The following is a 17020-nucleotide window of genomic DNA, read 5'->3' as shown; positions in this document are numbered from 1 at the left end:
TTCTGCTTGCATCTCAGCCAACAATAATGAGATCATCACCAATTTAACATTTGTTTCAATAACATCAATCTATATCATGTTTACTACATAAAGGAGCCATATGTGTTTATTTTATCTGACTTAGGGATGCATATAACATGTTAGCTGCATTAACTAAACTTTACATATGACACGTTCCATTGTGATGTCTTTTGTATTGAACATAAATTAATAACGGACAAATCCAGATGGCCTCCACAATATTATGGCTCCTCTCTGACTAAAGCAGCATACAGTGCATAACGGCAACTGCTTATAAACAGCTACTGTCACATGCATGTTTGTTGTACCATAGCTATCATATTATTGAATATGTTTTATGTAATTTTGTTCATAACCCCTGCAATTCTCTTGTTACTTTAAATTAGGGGGAAACAGGTCCAGCTGGTCCCAGGGGTCCAGACGGCTCACCTGGGAAAGGAATACCTGGAGAAAAGGTATGAAAACCAAATCAATATACTGTTTGATATTTGATACATAATTATATTCCCCAGACACTCCCACGTCACTCCCCTGCTCACTACCCTCCACTGGCTGCCTGTTATAGCTCGCATCAAATTTAAAACATTGGTCCTAGCATACCAGGCAGTCAAGGGATCAGCCCCAGCATACCTCCACAAGATATTCAAACCCTACATGCCAGCCAGATCCCTCCGTTCTGCTACCTCAGGATGCCTGGCACCTCCCCCTCTTTGCACCTGCACTTCCAGAACACGTCTCCTGTCTGTTCTGGCCCCACGATGGCGGAATGACCTCCCCGTGGAGGTCAGAACAGCTGTGACACTGACCCATTTCAAACGACGACTGAAGACTCACCTCTTCAGGCTGCACCTCTCCCCATCCCTCCCTACCCCCCTGTAAATGACTGTAAGCTTAGGGTTGTAACTAGGCAGCTGTTTCGTAAGTGACTTAGGTGCATTAACTGTCTTAACTACTGCTTGTATTTTTTCCATAGACTGCATTGTTGCCGTTCTCGTTGTGTTAGTGTTAATCAGTTTAACCTTCAGGGTCCAAGTTGAACTATGCGGTTGTTCCCTGCACTTGGACCGGTATTTCTCTCTAGGGTTTTCGTCATACTTGTTCCTGGTTATGGTTATACACTTTGTTGTACGTCGCTCTGGATAAGAGCGTCTGCCAAATGCCTGTAATGTAATGTAATGTAATATGTAAGTCATACAGTTCAAAAACAAAGCACAATTCATATTTCTGAAGGTACATTATTTTAAATTCATGCTTAAGTCACTCAGTTCCATAAATAATCATAATGTTCAGATTTTTTCTGTAATTTCATGTTTTTTTATATTGTTTCACAAACATTCAAATACATCTATTGTGTTATGTATAGAAAAGAAAAAATTTAATAGCATATTTTGTGTTAAGTTGTTGCTTTTTGAAAGTTTGTTATCTTAAACACCCACATTATTTGGAAATAGTATATTACTATAATTGCTGGCAGTCTGCTGCGGATGATTCGGGGTGGAAAAGGTTTTTCTTCTGTACACAGGGGGACCGAGGAGACAGGGGTCCTAGGGGGCTTCCAGGATCCGTGGGGCCTGTGGGGCCTGCAGGGGCCAAGGTGAGCAAAGAACAATAGGCAAGACTTTCTTTAAAGGGCCCTACAAAGACACACAATCTTTCAGGTGCTGTATGTGAAACCTTCCTAAATACCACATAAATAAATAATAAAAAGGTATGCCAGTGACATAGGCTTATTATACAGTACTGTAATATTTTCATTTAATATTTTAAGGTACTGTTCTATATGGTTGGCAGTAATGTTCATGAATATTTACACAATAATATTTTAATGAACATCTTATGTCGGTCTTATGAAGGTCTTGTGTTGGATATGTGTAATCATTTTCATTACCCTCACAGATCAGCAGGGATGCTTTAAGAATAACAAACATAAACAATACCGCTTCTGCATTGCTGGAGCTATTTCTGTTTTTGTTCCATTCAAATAAATGACATAATTAGATAAATGATAGGCTATATACCTCCATTGTACAAGGCAAATTAAGTCCAAAACGATGACCTTACATTTGTACTGTAAGACATAGTGTAAGAGCGACATTTTAAGAGCTATAAGTAGAATATAAGAGGATGTAAGATAAACAAATGAGAGAAAAGCCAGACAATACAGACCACATTGAAAGCAGGGCCTGTTAGTGTCTGGTGCTGCTGTCTTATAACTTGAAATATTTATTTTAAAAGTTAATTTCAGTTCATCTATGAAATACATATACCTTGTTTGGAATTGTGTTTTTCTGATAGTCCACATGATGGTGCTGTTAATGTTCTTGTAATAGCTTACCCTCTAAAGAAGTCTTATTTTACAGAGGATTTTTATATTGAACAAGAGATATCAGTAAGAAATTAAGTTATACACAACATCTTTAAATATTAGTTGTACATTTTTTAAAACATCAACACAAAGAGTAGGTGCCTTTCTTGAAGATTAGGCATTTCAGCTGTGTAGCTGATACTGGTGTAAACCGCATGGATACATTGTATCCTGAGGAGACGTTGAAAGGCCAGTCAGTTTTGAGTTCAGGATAATAAAAAAGTAAGTGATAAGGAAGTTGGCTTACCTGTGATGAAGAAAAACATTTCTTTGAATTGTGACTGTGTACAGGGAGAACCAGGAAGCTCTGGGCAAGTCGGAATTCCTGGGCCGCCTGGGCGGGGAATTCCTGGTGCCAAGGTAAATATAGATATTGTATCTCATAAAAGTAAATGGTAAATGGACTGCATTTATACAGCGCTTTAAAATTGATGCCTCTCATTCGCCAGAGCGTAGGGTTAGGTCTTGCTCAGACATTCAAACCAGGCGGTTGAACTGGCACCCTCGACTGCTAGCAATCGGTCTACCTCCTAGCTATGCCACCCCGTAGTCTTCACACTGTAATTATATTCTTGCCTCTTGATTATTTATTCATTAGGATCCCCATTAGGATAGCTGTTGAAAAGCATCAGCTAGTCCACACAAAGCAAGACACAGTACAGAACAGCTAGTTTCGAAACATCACAAAGATTACACTATATAAAGAGTTTTAAAAAATGTAAGCACTTATATTAACATACTGCATATGGTGCCAATGCACTTTATTATGCAGTAAGTTAATTTAAGTGGCAGTCTCTAGATGATCACTCAAGAGACTAGAATATATTAGGTGACAGTCCTGTTCTTTCATTTAAATTATATAAAACACAAATTGAAGAAGAGACTAATTAAACTCATGGAAATGTCAACCATCATGGCACCCGAGTTCTAATGTACAGAAATGTTTTCATTAAAGCTTGCATTTTCCCTTGATAACAATGATTTAACTTTAGTGAAATAACACACTGATACATTTGCAGTTTTATCAAAACCACCGATCTTGTCAACAAATGCAGACCCAAAATCAACTTACAGTGCTCAAGTAGTTTCTCTTTCTGGTGCAGAATATTTTTTTAAATAATCTGATCGATGCATGGCTTGTTTGTCAATAGGGAGACCCTGGTCCTGTTGGACCAGCCGGACCAGTGGGGGAACCAGGACTTGGGATAGCTGGACCAAAGGTAAATTCACAGCAAGGAAGTTACTTCACCATCCTCGGGGTCTTCCCCATGGAAATATAATGTGTTACACTACCTGAATTTAGCAGATACTTTTATTAACCCTCCTGTTATGTTCATGGATCAGTTACATCACTTACTATATGTTCCCACCGCTTATCCACCTGGTTTAACCGTTGCCTAGTTGTCATACAGGTATTTTACCCTCCGGTTTCATTTTAACTTAACACCGAGTCAGCCATCTATGGCTTTAAGATTGACAATATTTTTCTGTACAGTACAGACTTATAATGATAAGACACATAACTTCTTAATTTTCTTCTCTTTGACCTTGACCCTCAGCAGCATCCTGAGGGAAAAGATCCTTGGAATTTCTTGCTGACAGGAGCATCATTGTTACTGTCACTCTCACTATATTTGCTTTCATTTGAACTATCACTCCTTTTGACCACCACCAATAATGGTATTCTACTCTTTTAAAATACCTCCACTGGCATTTTACCCGTATTAACATTAGTCAACTCGTTCAAGTAATGTGAAAGAGCAACACTCACACTTCTGCCATCTCTAACATTTTCTTTATGATGTGTCAATCGTGCTGCTGACAGGACAAAGGGGCATGCCACACAGCCTCTCTCACTATCTCTTTCGCTTACTCTCTTTCTCTGACTCACTGAAACACAGCTATACACAGGTTTCAGTGACAATGAAGTTGTTTGTTTTTTCCCCTTCGAGGCAGGAAGAGAGAAAAATGTGGCTAGGTCACCTAGGCAATAATACGCCAAAAGCTTTAGAGGAAAATAGCTAGCTAGCGACTCGTGTTACAAATGTCAAAAAATATGTTTATTACTTTCAGCAAGTTTGTCAGTGTTTTTCAGAGAGTGCCGGGTTTAAACTGTCAGATTGTTAAAACCTGTGATTGAACTGGTTGGCCAATATTCAAAAATATTTTAAATGCATTTCTTCATCCTGCATTTCACTCTTATGTTTAACAAGAACGTCTCTCTGTTTTCCCTCCTTTGGTTAATGGGACGGGTGGACCACCTTTTTTCCTTCCTTGTAATTTTCTTTAGAACGAAAGGAGATTTAAATTTTCTTCCTCGTCTATTATCTCAATAATTTTATGAAGGTTTCTATGGTTAATGGGAGTTTGGCGTCTTGTTGCCCAAGAGAACCCTCCCTGCAGGCCTTTGGCAAAGTATAGGCTACACAACACTAAGCTAAGTGTAATATTATGCACTTGGGTGCTTGGGAATTAAAGCGAACAACCAAAAGTTGTCACGGTTTCTGTGCAGGGTAGATCATTTTTCCGTGCCTGCACCGGCTCAGTGGTTAGCATTCTGATTAGCCACTCGGCTAATCGTTATTTTGGTGTGTGGGGACGATTAGTTTCGAGCTTGCAGATTAGCCACTCGGCTAATCGTTATTTTTGGTTCCTGTGGGATGATTGTTCCTGCTCTAACATTCCTTGCATTCCTGCAGGATTACCTCTGATCTGTTTCACCTGTTGGTTGCTCACATCTTCCGCTGATTACCAGCCACACCTGTGGCTGGGTATTTAAAGTGTCAGTAGGCAGTGGAACGGTGCTTTAGTGTTTTGCACGTTTGTAACGTGTTTTGCTCTAGCCAGTTCCCTGTCGCTTCTCTGAGCAAGGTGTAAGGATTTTAGGAACCAAGGAATTTAAAAGAATTCAGACTTCAGTTTGTTCTTTTTTGGGGAAAAAGGTATTAGGACAGTATTTGTCCACATTCTGAGGTTGGCGGTTTTAAGGGGTTATTGTGTCACCTTCGGGGCACAAACCTTTCTGCCTCTTACTAACCAGTTTTCCCCCTGGTTTTAGTTGGCCTCAGAACGTCTTCTGTTTGTTTTTGAAAAGACATTTTCTTTTTCTCTGCTTCGGTTTGAGGTCGTTTATTCTTCATTTCTCATTTCCCTGTTCCTTTATTTTCTTTATATACTCCTTCTTCCTCAGTTACCCGTTTAGGGGTTTATTATTCATTATTTGGGATACGTCCCTTAGGAGTATAGCACCACCTTCTTATTTTGTCTCTCACGAGACTCAGTGGTTACTGGAGTGCCTTTTGGTAACTTATAGATCCCCTGTTTGGTCACGTCTGGTCTTCACACTTCCCCTCCCTCACAAAAAGTAATATAAAGAATCTAGATTTATTTACAGCATGAAGTGTATGTGCTTACAGGTGCATCAATAGTCTTGTCAGGCACAGGAAGGCTAAAATACCTAGTCTGATGTATACAATTAAAAAGCAGTGACATAAGCCCACCAGAGATTTGGTATGACTGTTCTATTATCACAAACACAGTTTGGTGCCACTAGTAGGTTTCAGTAATGCCACGGTAACAAGCCAATAGAGTTTTCCATTTCCATTAATCCCAGGGTTCTTCACGAATAGCTTTAGCACACTAACTTCTTACTGGGCAACAATTCTTATTTGACCACCCCTAGCCAGCCAAATATAGACTTCCCAGATATTTGTCTTGGTGACTTGAAATAAGGCCTTTTACGACCAACTTCTCATGTTCTCCCTCCAATGACCCTTGTTTTGCTAATTTAACCAGAAGAGTCCATTGAAATTTTTCATGAATGAAAGCTCAATTTTTAACCGAAGGTAGAATATGCTTAAAAAAATGTTTTAAAAAATGTGAACATGAACAATGTTATCCATATAGCCCTGCCATTTTTCTCACATTTGATTGGTTTTTTATCATTGAACACGACTGTATGGATGGATGGATGGCTGGAGTGACTAATGTGCTTGCAGAATGTGATCTATTCATTCTGTATGTGCATGACAGTATGGGAGTGTCTGTGTACGTGATGTGCACATGCTATTTCTTGTTTTCGTAGCAAGTTGTGCCAGTTTTTCAGCTGGTTCTTGGAAAAAAGACACCTCCTCAAAATTCTTCACCTTGAATTTCTGTCTGGGAAGGCCTCATCCCCTCCATCGCCTGTGAAATTAACCAGTCAGTCTTTCATCCACTATGACTTCAGGATCCCACAACTGAAGACTCACCTCTTCAGGCTGCACCTCTCCCCCTCCCTCCCTTCCCCCCTGTAAATGACTAAACTTAGGGTTGTAACTAGGCAGCTGTTTCGTAAGTCACTAGGTGCATTAACTGCCTTAACGACTACTTGTATTTTTTCCATAGATTGCGTTGTTGCCGTTCTCGTTGTTAGTGTTAATCAGTTTAACCATCAGGGTCCAAGTTGAACTATGCGGTTGTTCCCTACACTTGGACCGGTACTTCTCTCTAGGGGTTTCGTCATACTTGTTCCTGGTTATGGTTATACACTTTGTTGTACGTCGCTCTGGATAAGAGCGTCTGCCAAATGCCTGTAATGTAATGTAATGTAATAATAATTTGTTTTCCTAATGTTGAGTTACCACATGGACAGTGTGTGTGTGTGTGTGTCCACTCGTATGTATGCATATAAAACCTAGCAAGTTGTCATAAACTTGATCTGTGCATTGTTTTTTCACTTGTTTTTGCACCCTGTTGCTGCATTCGTTCTCACTAGTCTGCACCCTCTGGTCAAATTTGACCCAGAACAGTATCTTTATATCAAAATGGTGTCTATAAATGATAAAAACATCAAATTGCTCATTATCAAATTCACACGTTCATATTTGCACGGATGAGGATGTTGTTCCAGTCTCCACCATCATTGAAACACTCTGCTTTATAAACTATATTTTTCAGAGTAGATTGTTTCAAGGATGGTAGAGTCTAAAACGGGTCCGTTTTGACCTGAACGTAACAGCAGAGTTAAGAAAAGGACACAAAGGTGTTATTACATAGGTTAACAAGAGCAGAGGACATTTCAGGACAGTTGTACACCTGTTCACCCCCAGTAAACATTCATTAAACTTTTTTTAGGGGGAGCGAGGATTACCTGGACCCACGGGACCACCTGGGGGGAAAGGAGACGGCTATCCCGGCGCACCAGTGCGTTATTGTATATGTTTGATTACCCTCAGTTATAAGCTTGGGTATTGATATACTTAACTCTTTGGCCATTGATGTTTCTTACACTTGGGGATAAACAGAAAGCAAGTTTTAATATTGTGTCATTTGAATACAAAAATTTGCAACTGTATTTCATTAGCTGTATCTTACTGTATGTCATTAGGCCATGTGTACCATAGTTCTCTCCCTCTCTACAGCACTAGGCTGGAAACAGACTGCAACCATAATGTTTGTTCTATTGAGCCTGCTTGACAGGTAGTATCTTTATTGTAAACAAACAATTGACTATGTAGGATGATTGCGCAACTCATTGTATACAGTGTTCATTTTAGGACATTCTGCAAGCCTTTGACTAGAACTTCATGTCCACATAGTAAAAACACCCCACCCTAATATACCTAACAATTTAGTCAGCCAACAAACATCTTTTGAAATTATACAATGCACATAATGCAAGGAATAAAGGAATGAAGAAGAATGGGCAGGGTGGAGTAGATGAAGACAAGATGTCTGATTAAAAATATGTGTGATTAAAAATGCATGTATTTTATTATGTGTTTTGCTTTCATCCAACAAGCTATTGCAGTTCACAGTAGATATTGTAATGCACAAATCTCAAAACCAGGACATCTGCAGTAGACAAGGTAGCTCATCTCATTATTCAGCAACAATAGCCTTCTAAATGCATATTCTGCATTTACTGGATGTTATATTGGACTGTCAATGGAACAGAATGTCAAGGACGGTAGTGTGTTCCAGACACACACTGTTCATTGTGTGGTTAATAAGCAGTGTATGTGTTTATATGGATTTCACAGAATGGCTTGAAGGGAACATAACCAACAAACGGAATGCTAAAGGCTCAGTTTAACTTTGTGCATTTATCAATGGCGAGCACTGTAAATGCGAATCATTCAATTTGCATGAACTGTGCTTTCTCATGCTAACCTGCAGGGACCCCCAGGGTTGCCAGGACTATCAGGAGAACCAGGGCCTGAAGGCAAAGGATTACCTGGGCCAAAGGCAAGAGGACCTTGGAGTATCTCTTACATTCTTGTTTTATCCTTCTAGCTTTTTGTAGTTTCAAGCCATAAAATGTCAGGGAATATAGACATGTTCAGTTGTTAAGTTAATTAGTATTGAATCTAATAATGCTATGCCACCAGCCTCACTGACCTCGTATTTTAGTCAGATCTTGAGGTGTCTTTTTTTCGCAGTGATTGGAATATAATGGTGCAATGGTAGTTGTGAACATAGTCTTAGAAGCTGTTATGTATCACAGTACAATATCCACTCTGTATGATTGAGGGAGTAATTCAATCAAAGCTAAAAGCCCTTCAAAATCAAACAAATAAAATCTGAGAATTGGGTAAGCTTCAAGTAATATAGTACAAGATATTGTGAATTATTAGCCTTCAGCACACTCCAACTGATTTGCCTGTCCTACCCAGTTACCCACCAAGACCAAAATCTTTATTTGTCCATGTGTTCCATAATTACCATGCAGAACTGTCACTGAAAAATTACCTCTGGTGCATTTACAATAATTGCAGTATTGCAGACTTATGGAGATTTTTCCTGGAAAAATTAAATGAAAAGTCACAGTATGAGTGAACGTGAAAATCTTTGTTGTTAGTTGGGCTATTAAAATTTTTTTATTGTTGCATTGTTAAACATTAACATTTTCAGATGTTGGTAATTATGTTGCCATTTCCTGCAGTTCCATTCTAAAAGAAACGGCTGTTTCACAAATGTTTTTTTTTCTCTTAAAGTTAAAAGTTTTGTAGTGTGATTAAATTATTTACAATGAGCCATTGACTATGGCATTACATTACATCACTGGCATTTAGCAGACACTCCTGTTTCTGTTTATACACCAGGATGTGTTCTGAAGCAATGTGCCTTACTCAAGGGTACAACAGCAGTGTCCTAGTTTGGAATTGAACCTGCAACCTTTCTGTTACAAGCCTACTTCCCTAAGCATTATACGACACTGCCCTCCTGCATTCATTATTTATTAATGGTTGTTTTTTGTATTGTCTTCTGTTCTTTTGTTGTTAGGGAGATCGGGGTTCTCAGGGCATATCTGGACCTCCAGGACCACCAGGAATTGGCCAGATGGGTCCTAAGGTTGTAGAAGACCTCATTCAGTTCTAACAGACCTGCTCTGCTCTCTTGAAAATGTGCTTTGATTAGGATAAACTTGTGTTTGCTGCAGGGTTAGTAAAAAAGCACCAGATCTGAGTGAGGTACAAGAGGTCGGAGATGCAAAATAAGGAAGTATCACCACTTTCAGTTAAAGCAGCTGTTCTTATGCCATATTCCACAAGGTGTGATATGGGCAATGCCCACTCCTACTCCTAAATAAAACTTTTTTATTTAGTTCCTGTTTTACCCGTACTGTATGTTGGTGTTAGGCGGGCAAGATGTGTCATTCATAATAAAACAAATGGCTGGCAATTTCTTTCAGGCAGCCACTTTTCCCTTTAACAGCATGTGAAACAAACCAAACCAGTTTAGTAAACAAACTTTCCAACATACAAATGCTCATCTGAAGGATACATTGTGGACATTTTGTGGCCAATATTAATCTTTGCTGACGTGTGGCAATGTTTATTCTAATAACTAAAGTACTGCATGACTGCATCTCCAGGGTTACACTGGGTTAACATACTAGCTTGCTGACAAAAGTAAACAGTAGCACAGATTATTTTATTTCAGGTTTTATGTCTGTTATCCTGGCTACTGGACACATTTGGCATGTTTGTGTTTCCAGGGCTCTATTGGCCAGACTGGCCCACCTGGTCCTCAGGGTTTACCTGGAGAGGGAATTCAGGGACAGAAGGTATAGCATGGTCACGTTGCTTGGTCACAACTTAATACAGTACATGGAAGAACACGAGGAGCCTGGTTATACTGTATGTCAGCTTAATGCATTGTGTGTATGTGTGTGTGTGTGTGTGTATGTGTGCTTTATAGTATTTATTCAAATAAAGAGCTGCATACTTTTTAAATAAAGGTTGTGTACTTGATCCAATGCAGTTTGATATTGCTAGGACATCTTTCAGTTATACAGTAATAACTGAAAATGGACTACAGAGAACATGTACATGCAGCATTGCATGCTATCATGTGAAAAGTGCTTATCTACAGTATTTGTAAATTTAACGTTAAAATGAATGTTAACCGGCCTGGTCTGTGGTTGGTATTTTCAGGGGGATCCTGGATTTCAGGGGATCCCAGGGCCCAGAGGACCTCCAGGAGAGGGTCATCCAGGAGAAAAGGTATACGAGACTGCAAAGATATAAGAAAAGTTTCAGTAGTGATAATCTCAGAGGATATTGATGGTGTATGACAGCTGTTTACCACACTGGCATAATCAAACACCTACAGCATTAAAGGATTCCTTTTGTAAGGATCAATTAAAATCTGCCTTCCCACACAAACAAAAATTGGATAATTGTTGGTCTGAGCCCAGCTATAAACCTCCAAAAAGTGGTATCAAGAAAATGTTTAAAGGGTGGTTACTTACTTATCTCCTATAGAATCTGCCTGTGAGGTAGGGTCACTCATGTCTGCTCTAGTTATCCCTGCAGTGATTGCAGCAGCTCAATAGAAGAGTGGGTAGAATTGAAAAAAGCTGGGAAACTGCATGCATGCCAGAATATGTGTGTACTAGTGTATGTACATGGTCCTACCGAACTGGCGGTGCATATTCCAGCACTTTTGTTGGTCCTATCAAACTGACGGCATTTCATAATGGAGTTTTTGAAAGTGGTTAAAGCCTAAGTTCTGACTCCTTTATTGTGATGTAAAGCAAATTGTACATTATATAAGCAAATCTCTAACTGTTGTATGTGTTCATGATCTATGCGACTCAATGAAGTTTCACCCAGTACAGTACTTTCAGTCAAGAAATTCCCACAAAGTGCTCTATATTGAAGAATTGCAGAATTATTGCAGAAATTCAATAATGCAGAACTCATAACCAATATGTCATAATATCTTCATTGTTCATTATATCTGAGGCGGTTTTGGGGTCACTGATGTTTCTTTGCAGGGAGACAGAGGATTGTTTGGTGACCCAGGAAGAAAGGGGGAAAAAGGAGAACTTGGGCAGCCAGGAACAACAGGACCTGTGGTATGGCATTATATTAGCCAGTGAAATTGTGATGGTGCATTTGATAACAGGTTCTTTAGGCTAAACCCATGGTCGGCTAAACCGGTGGTCCTGTGTTCCTTCAATCTTTATTACTTCCTAAATACAGGTATTTCTGGTTGCAACGGGATTCTGGTGCTCTGATACCATTTATGAACATTCATTTGGAGTTTCAGCTCCCTCATTTGAAACATAACTATCAATATTCTGTATACGGTGCAAACTTCTTTAATGGTTTATAGAATCATAGAAGTTGATAGTGCCCAGTTCTTCAGAGGTGTGGAAAGAGGGTCCATTGTTCTATCATGACTTCTGTTGTCACAAGACATTAAATAAAGGAAAATAAATTCCTCGTCTACCACTTGTCCTGATGGAGATGGGTATGGCCTGCGGTGATCCAGGTATCTTGCACATGAGAATTCACTGATCACTTCCGAACCTATGACCGGTCCAGCCATAGCCTTCATTTGGTCTCTGGAGAGTGATTGTGGACAGTACTGTACTGTTACTTCAGTTACTTCCTTTGTTGCATGATTTTCTATTTTTATTCTAAATTTTTTATCATTATTTCTTTTTTTAATCTGTTGTATCTGAACTGCTTGTGTAGAGCACATTGAGTTGCTTCCTGTGTGAAATGTGCTATATAAATAAGATTTGATTTGATTTGAATAATAGCAGCCAGTAGGACTCAGGAGGTAGTCAGCCCAGAGACTATAAATGTTTGTCCTGTTTGTGAATAATATTTTAGTGGATTTATCAATACTCTTGCAAACTTTCATGCATGAAGGATTTAGAAATTGTTAAATTAATTGGTCTGGCTTCAACCTTAGTAGGAGCATATCAGTCTAAATACAAATAGCATTGTGTTCAAATTCAGCATTAAGCATTTTTATAATAAATACAGAATGAAAGACTAATTCAATAAATGTTTTTCTTAACTCTGATAATTACAGGGTAGGCTTGGACAAAAGGGTGAACCTGGTTTAACAGTAAGTAGCCATACATTAATACAATATATTTTATGACAAATTTATCATTTCAAATAAAAGTTTAGGTTGCCAGTGGAAATTACATTACATTTATTTGGCAGACGCTTTTATCCAAAGCAACGTACAATAAGTGCAATTATGATTATAATCTGTTCCCTTTCACACAGAGAGAAGAAGTTATCAAAATAATCAGAGCAATCTGCGGTATGATAATATATTTCGATTTCTACTACTACTTCTGTTCCTACTATTGAAATATTCTATCTAGCAAAGAATTGGAATTTCAGAGAGGCATAAAATCCAGTTTCTGCAATATTTGCCTTTCCTGCTGCTCAGGAACAGTAACGGAACATTTCTTTTGCCGTTGCTGTTCAGGCTGTGGTGTAAAATGCCGGGAGAGCCCGCTGGAGCTCGTCTTTGTCATCGACAGCTCCGAAAGCGTGGGCCCCGACAACTTCAACACGGTGAAGGACTTTGTGAACGCGCTGATCGACCGCGTGTCGGGGGGCCGGGACGCCACCCGCATCGGCGTGGTGCTCTACAGCCACATCAACGTGGTGGTGGTCAGCCTGCAGCAGCACTTGAGCTACGATGACATCAAGGCAGCCGTCCGCAGGATGACCTACTTGGGCGAGGGCACCTTCACGGGCAGCGCCCTCCAACGCGCCAACCAGATATTCCAGGCCTCCCGCCCTGGCGTGCGGAAGGTGGAGATCGTCATCACGGACGGGCAAGCAGACGGAAGGGACCTGGTGAAGCTGGAGGACGCGGCAAACGACGCCCACGAGGCTGACATCGAGGTGTTTGTCATCGGGGTGGTCAACCAAAGTGACCCTTTTTACTTGGACTTTAAAAACGAGATGAACCTGATCGCCTCAGATCCTATCGAGGAGCACGTGTACCTGATTGAGGACTTCATAACACTTCCTGGTATGTTGTATTAGGTGGTTTGATTCAATGATTTATTTGTGCGATTTCTGGCATTAGCAGGTTATTTTCCCACGTGCAAACGTGAGCTACAGTATATCCATTGTTTTGAATTTCAAGTGTCTTTAAGGCACAATAAATACACACATTTGACAGGCCTTTCAAAAACACGCTTCACTGAAACAGATGTTTATACACTTGGTTTGGCAATGTCTCTCCTGTAACATGCTTTAAAAGACCGGGCCACCAACAAACACATCACAATTAAACCTGTGAGCGTCAAAATATTCCTAAAGGTTAGAGGTCTCTCTTACTGATGCAAGTCTTCAAATTGTCTCTGTCGCCCAGAGACAAGCTCTTGTGGAGGCTGCCAATTTGGGGCGGAAGGTGTGATGAAGCCCTCAGAGAAAGAGAAAAGTTTGCAATAAAAACAGCAGGCCCATGAAATGCGGAAATACAGCCCACAAGCTGCTATAACGGAAGAAAGGGCAAAGACCTTCAGACTTCTGTACCCTTTCATTTTACAATATGTTTCTGTCCATTGTAGTTTATTGTTTTCACTTTACATAAAGAACAGTACCTGGACAATGGTGCATAACAGCCAATCTCCTACATCAATTACCATATGCCTGGACTCTCTGACCCTTACAACTTAACCCCTATTCCACATTTCATCTAAGGATCAAACCAATACTTTATTATTCTGAGTGTTCTGGAATCAATATTAATTAAACGTGGCTGACTGGCTGGTGCTTGTGGTCCTTTTAGCCCTGGAGAGTAAGCTGCTGACTCGAATCTGTGAGCCTGAAGACACATCACTGTTCAGCTCCAGCCCCAGCTCCCTGCTTCCCCCTGGAACTCCCACCAACTCTGAGCTCCCCTGGGAGACACCCGAGAGGACGGACACCCCCACTTTCACTGGAGACTACAACAGGCTATATGAGGAGGTGAAAGCATAGCTCATCTACCATGCTACTGTAGTTTTAAATGAAAGTTTAAATTAAATACTGAAGATAATTATTTTGATGTTCACTGTTCACCGTCAAACTGTATCACTGTGACAAACATTGCTTTATTGCAGGAAGGAATCCATGTGAAAGAATTATCAGGCACAAAAGAGAATATTATTATTCTGGAAGGCAACGCATTAGACACTGTATAAGATAGAAACACTGAAAATACATTAGCTATTAAAACGGGATCATTTATAAACTAGAAGGAAAATCATAAGAGCTATTTATTAACAAAATTAACCTGAATGCTACCAGTTTCTTGACCTGAGGGAAATAAATGAGGCATTGGAGAATAAAAAGCAGAGTTGGGAAAATAAAATGTCTAATATAGTTCTCCTTCTTCACTGTTAATGCTAAAAGGCAGTGAATTTATGAGAAATGTGAGGTTGGGAAGAGAGTAGGAGCAACAGGAACCCAATGATGGAGGGTGGAGATCAAATAAAAAATATTCTTCCTGCATGTTACTACAGAACAGTCATTTTCATTTAGAATCAACAGTCATCATATTGATTATGTATTTGTGTTTGACAATTATGTCAGTTCATTAATGAATAACCTTCCCCATCCATCACCACAAGTGAAAACAAGATATTCTCTTGTTCAGTAATTTAAAATACATTTTTTTATCACTTCCCACATTTTTGTGGTCATATATACTGTAGCTGCACCACTTGTAAAATTTGATTCAAACTTTGTATTTAAGCAGAACATTTTGGAGTTGCATGTTAGTCTGCTGAGGAATTTGTCAGAGAGCAAATTACTTATGCATGTATTTTCAATGAGGACAAGACAGTATGGTAAAATCCCTGTTTGGCAGAGTTTAACATCTTTAATAATTCTGTTATTCAGCCAAGACTTCCTGGGGAATTGGAGAAGCATCCGTTCTCTCAAAAACGAGACAGTGGCAAGAATGGCAGCATCAGCATTACCAGGAAATTATCCTTTGATGGAGAACCACTGAACAGCCTGACAGATCTACTGCCTGATCGAGTGAAGCAACTCTCATCCAGTATGCCAGTGGCAGGTCCCCAGGCCCCTCCCAAACGACTTTTTACAACAACACAGCCATCTCCCACAACACAGTCTCGGCCCCTGGTACCGAGCAAACAAGGTAGTCACTGTATCTCCTGTATCTCCTGTCCCTCACAATTAAATCACAATTTCACAAGTGAATTTAACATTTTCACATGTGTATTAAAATATTCACATGTGAAATAAAAAAATGTCACATGTGACCTGGACAGTTTCACATGTGATTGGCTTTTTCACATGTGAATGAAAATTTACATGTGACAAAAAAATAGTCATGTGAAATTTTGCATCCTCATTTTTCAAATGTTAACTCTGCCCTGATCTTATAAGTGGTATTATTTTGATAATGCACATGTGTACTCTTCACATGTTGTGTGTTCACATGTGGTTTTTGGACAAGTGGTTATTGCACATGTGATTTTTTCATGAAAGTGCCACTCATATCGCCCACTTTCACATCTTCAATATACCCAAGTAGTTCCATTAGTCTACAGATGATATCCACTATCGCATCTGACTAATTCTGCTTCCAAAAATGGCTATCTGTTTACTTTGTCTGTGAAGTAGACAATGTGAAGGGTTGGCAACACTGGATATCACACTGATAATTGTTATGACAGGGCATGTTTTCGGTACATGTTCTGGGTATGTGATGCCACATCATTATATTACAACTAAAAAGACATACAGACCTCCACAAGTATTGGCACACAAGAATAAGATGCCTAAATAATGATCGTATAAAATCAACAACACGGGTAATGTACTGTATGCTCAAAAACGGGAAAATTATGTTATTTCATACAAATCACTCAGATAAAAAAGGTTTAATGAAAGTTATTTTATTTCTGTAAAATTATTTGACCCCTATTTTCAGTGCTTTGTGTGGTCTTCTATAGTTCTATAAAGTCTTATTTGTAATCCAATTGGGGGATCTTTGTTCCAATCCAGTTTCAGCATTGGACCTAACCAGACCAGTTGTGGGTTTAGCATCAGAATAAGGGTGCCTATGGTGAAATATGGTGACTATCTCAATCACCAGCCTTTAACTGTTTGGCAATGGCAGTCCGCATGTACAGACCAAAAGATCTGAAGGATCTTATAGAATTCTATATGGAGGAATGTCAAAGATCCTCCTCAGTATGATCACTAATCTCATAAAACACTATACAAGAACGCTCAGTAGTTTTATCGTTGCGAAGGATGTTTGAGCAAAGTATTGAAAAGGTGGTGTATTCTGACATCTATCTTTCTGGGAGATTTAATTATTAAACTTTTTAGTATGAAAGTATATATTTTCCCATTTTTG

General features: G+C 39.4%; 1 protein-coding gene and 1 long non-coding RNA gene across 2 annotated transcripts in view; one reads left to right on the top strand and one right to left on the bottom strand.

Moving 5' to 3' along the window:
- The window catches only part of col28a1b (collagen, type XXVIII, alpha 1b), a 35427-nt gene that overhangs the window by 17190 nt on the left and 1217 nt on the right, over positions 1-17020 (top strand). Inside the window, exons 21-35 of the mRNA XM_064349503.1 lie at positions 408-476; positions 1544-1615; positions 2678-2746; positions 3538-3606; positions 7502-7570; positions 8546-8614; positions 9653-9721; positions 10368-10436; positions 10807-10875; positions 11652-11732; positions 12704-12739; positions 12907-12943; positions 13115-13669; positions 14435-14613; positions 15529-15790. Of these exons, the coding sequence (XP_064205573.1) occupies positions 408-476; positions 1544-1615; positions 2678-2746; positions 3538-3606; positions 7502-7570; positions 8546-8614; positions 9653-9721; positions 10368-10436; positions 10807-10875; positions 11652-11732; positions 12704-12739; positions 12907-12943; positions 13115-13669; positions 14435-14613; positions 15529-15790 (1774 nt within the window). The remainder of the gene's footprint in view (positions 1-407; positions 477-1543; positions 1616-2677; positions 2747-3537; positions 3607-7501; positions 7571-8545; positions 8615-9652; positions 9722-10367; positions 10437-10806; positions 10876-11651; positions 11733-12703; positions 12740-12906; positions 12944-13114; positions 13670-14434; positions 14614-15528; positions 15791-17020) is intronic.
- On the bottom strand, positions 1424-4321 carry LOC135262510 (uncharacterized). Its single transcript, XR_010332236.1, has 3 exons — positions 3459-4321; positions 2634-2735; positions 1424-1601 (listed from the first exon to the last, which is right to left on the bottom strand). It is a non-coding gene; the product is annotated as an uncharacterized LOC135262510 (long non-coding RNA).

This window comes from Anguilla rostrata, chromosome 1, assembly GCF_018555375.3.
Source record: "Anguilla rostrata isolate EN2019 chromosome 1, ASM1855537v3, whole genome shotgun sequence".
NCBI classification, from domain to species: domain Eukaryota; kingdom Metazoa; phylum Chordata; class Actinopteri; order Anguilliformes; family Anguillidae; genus Anguilla; species Anguilla rostrata.
The sequence above is the reverse complement of the archived record's forward strand: the minus strand, read 5'-3'. Positions and strand labels throughout refer to the sequence as shown.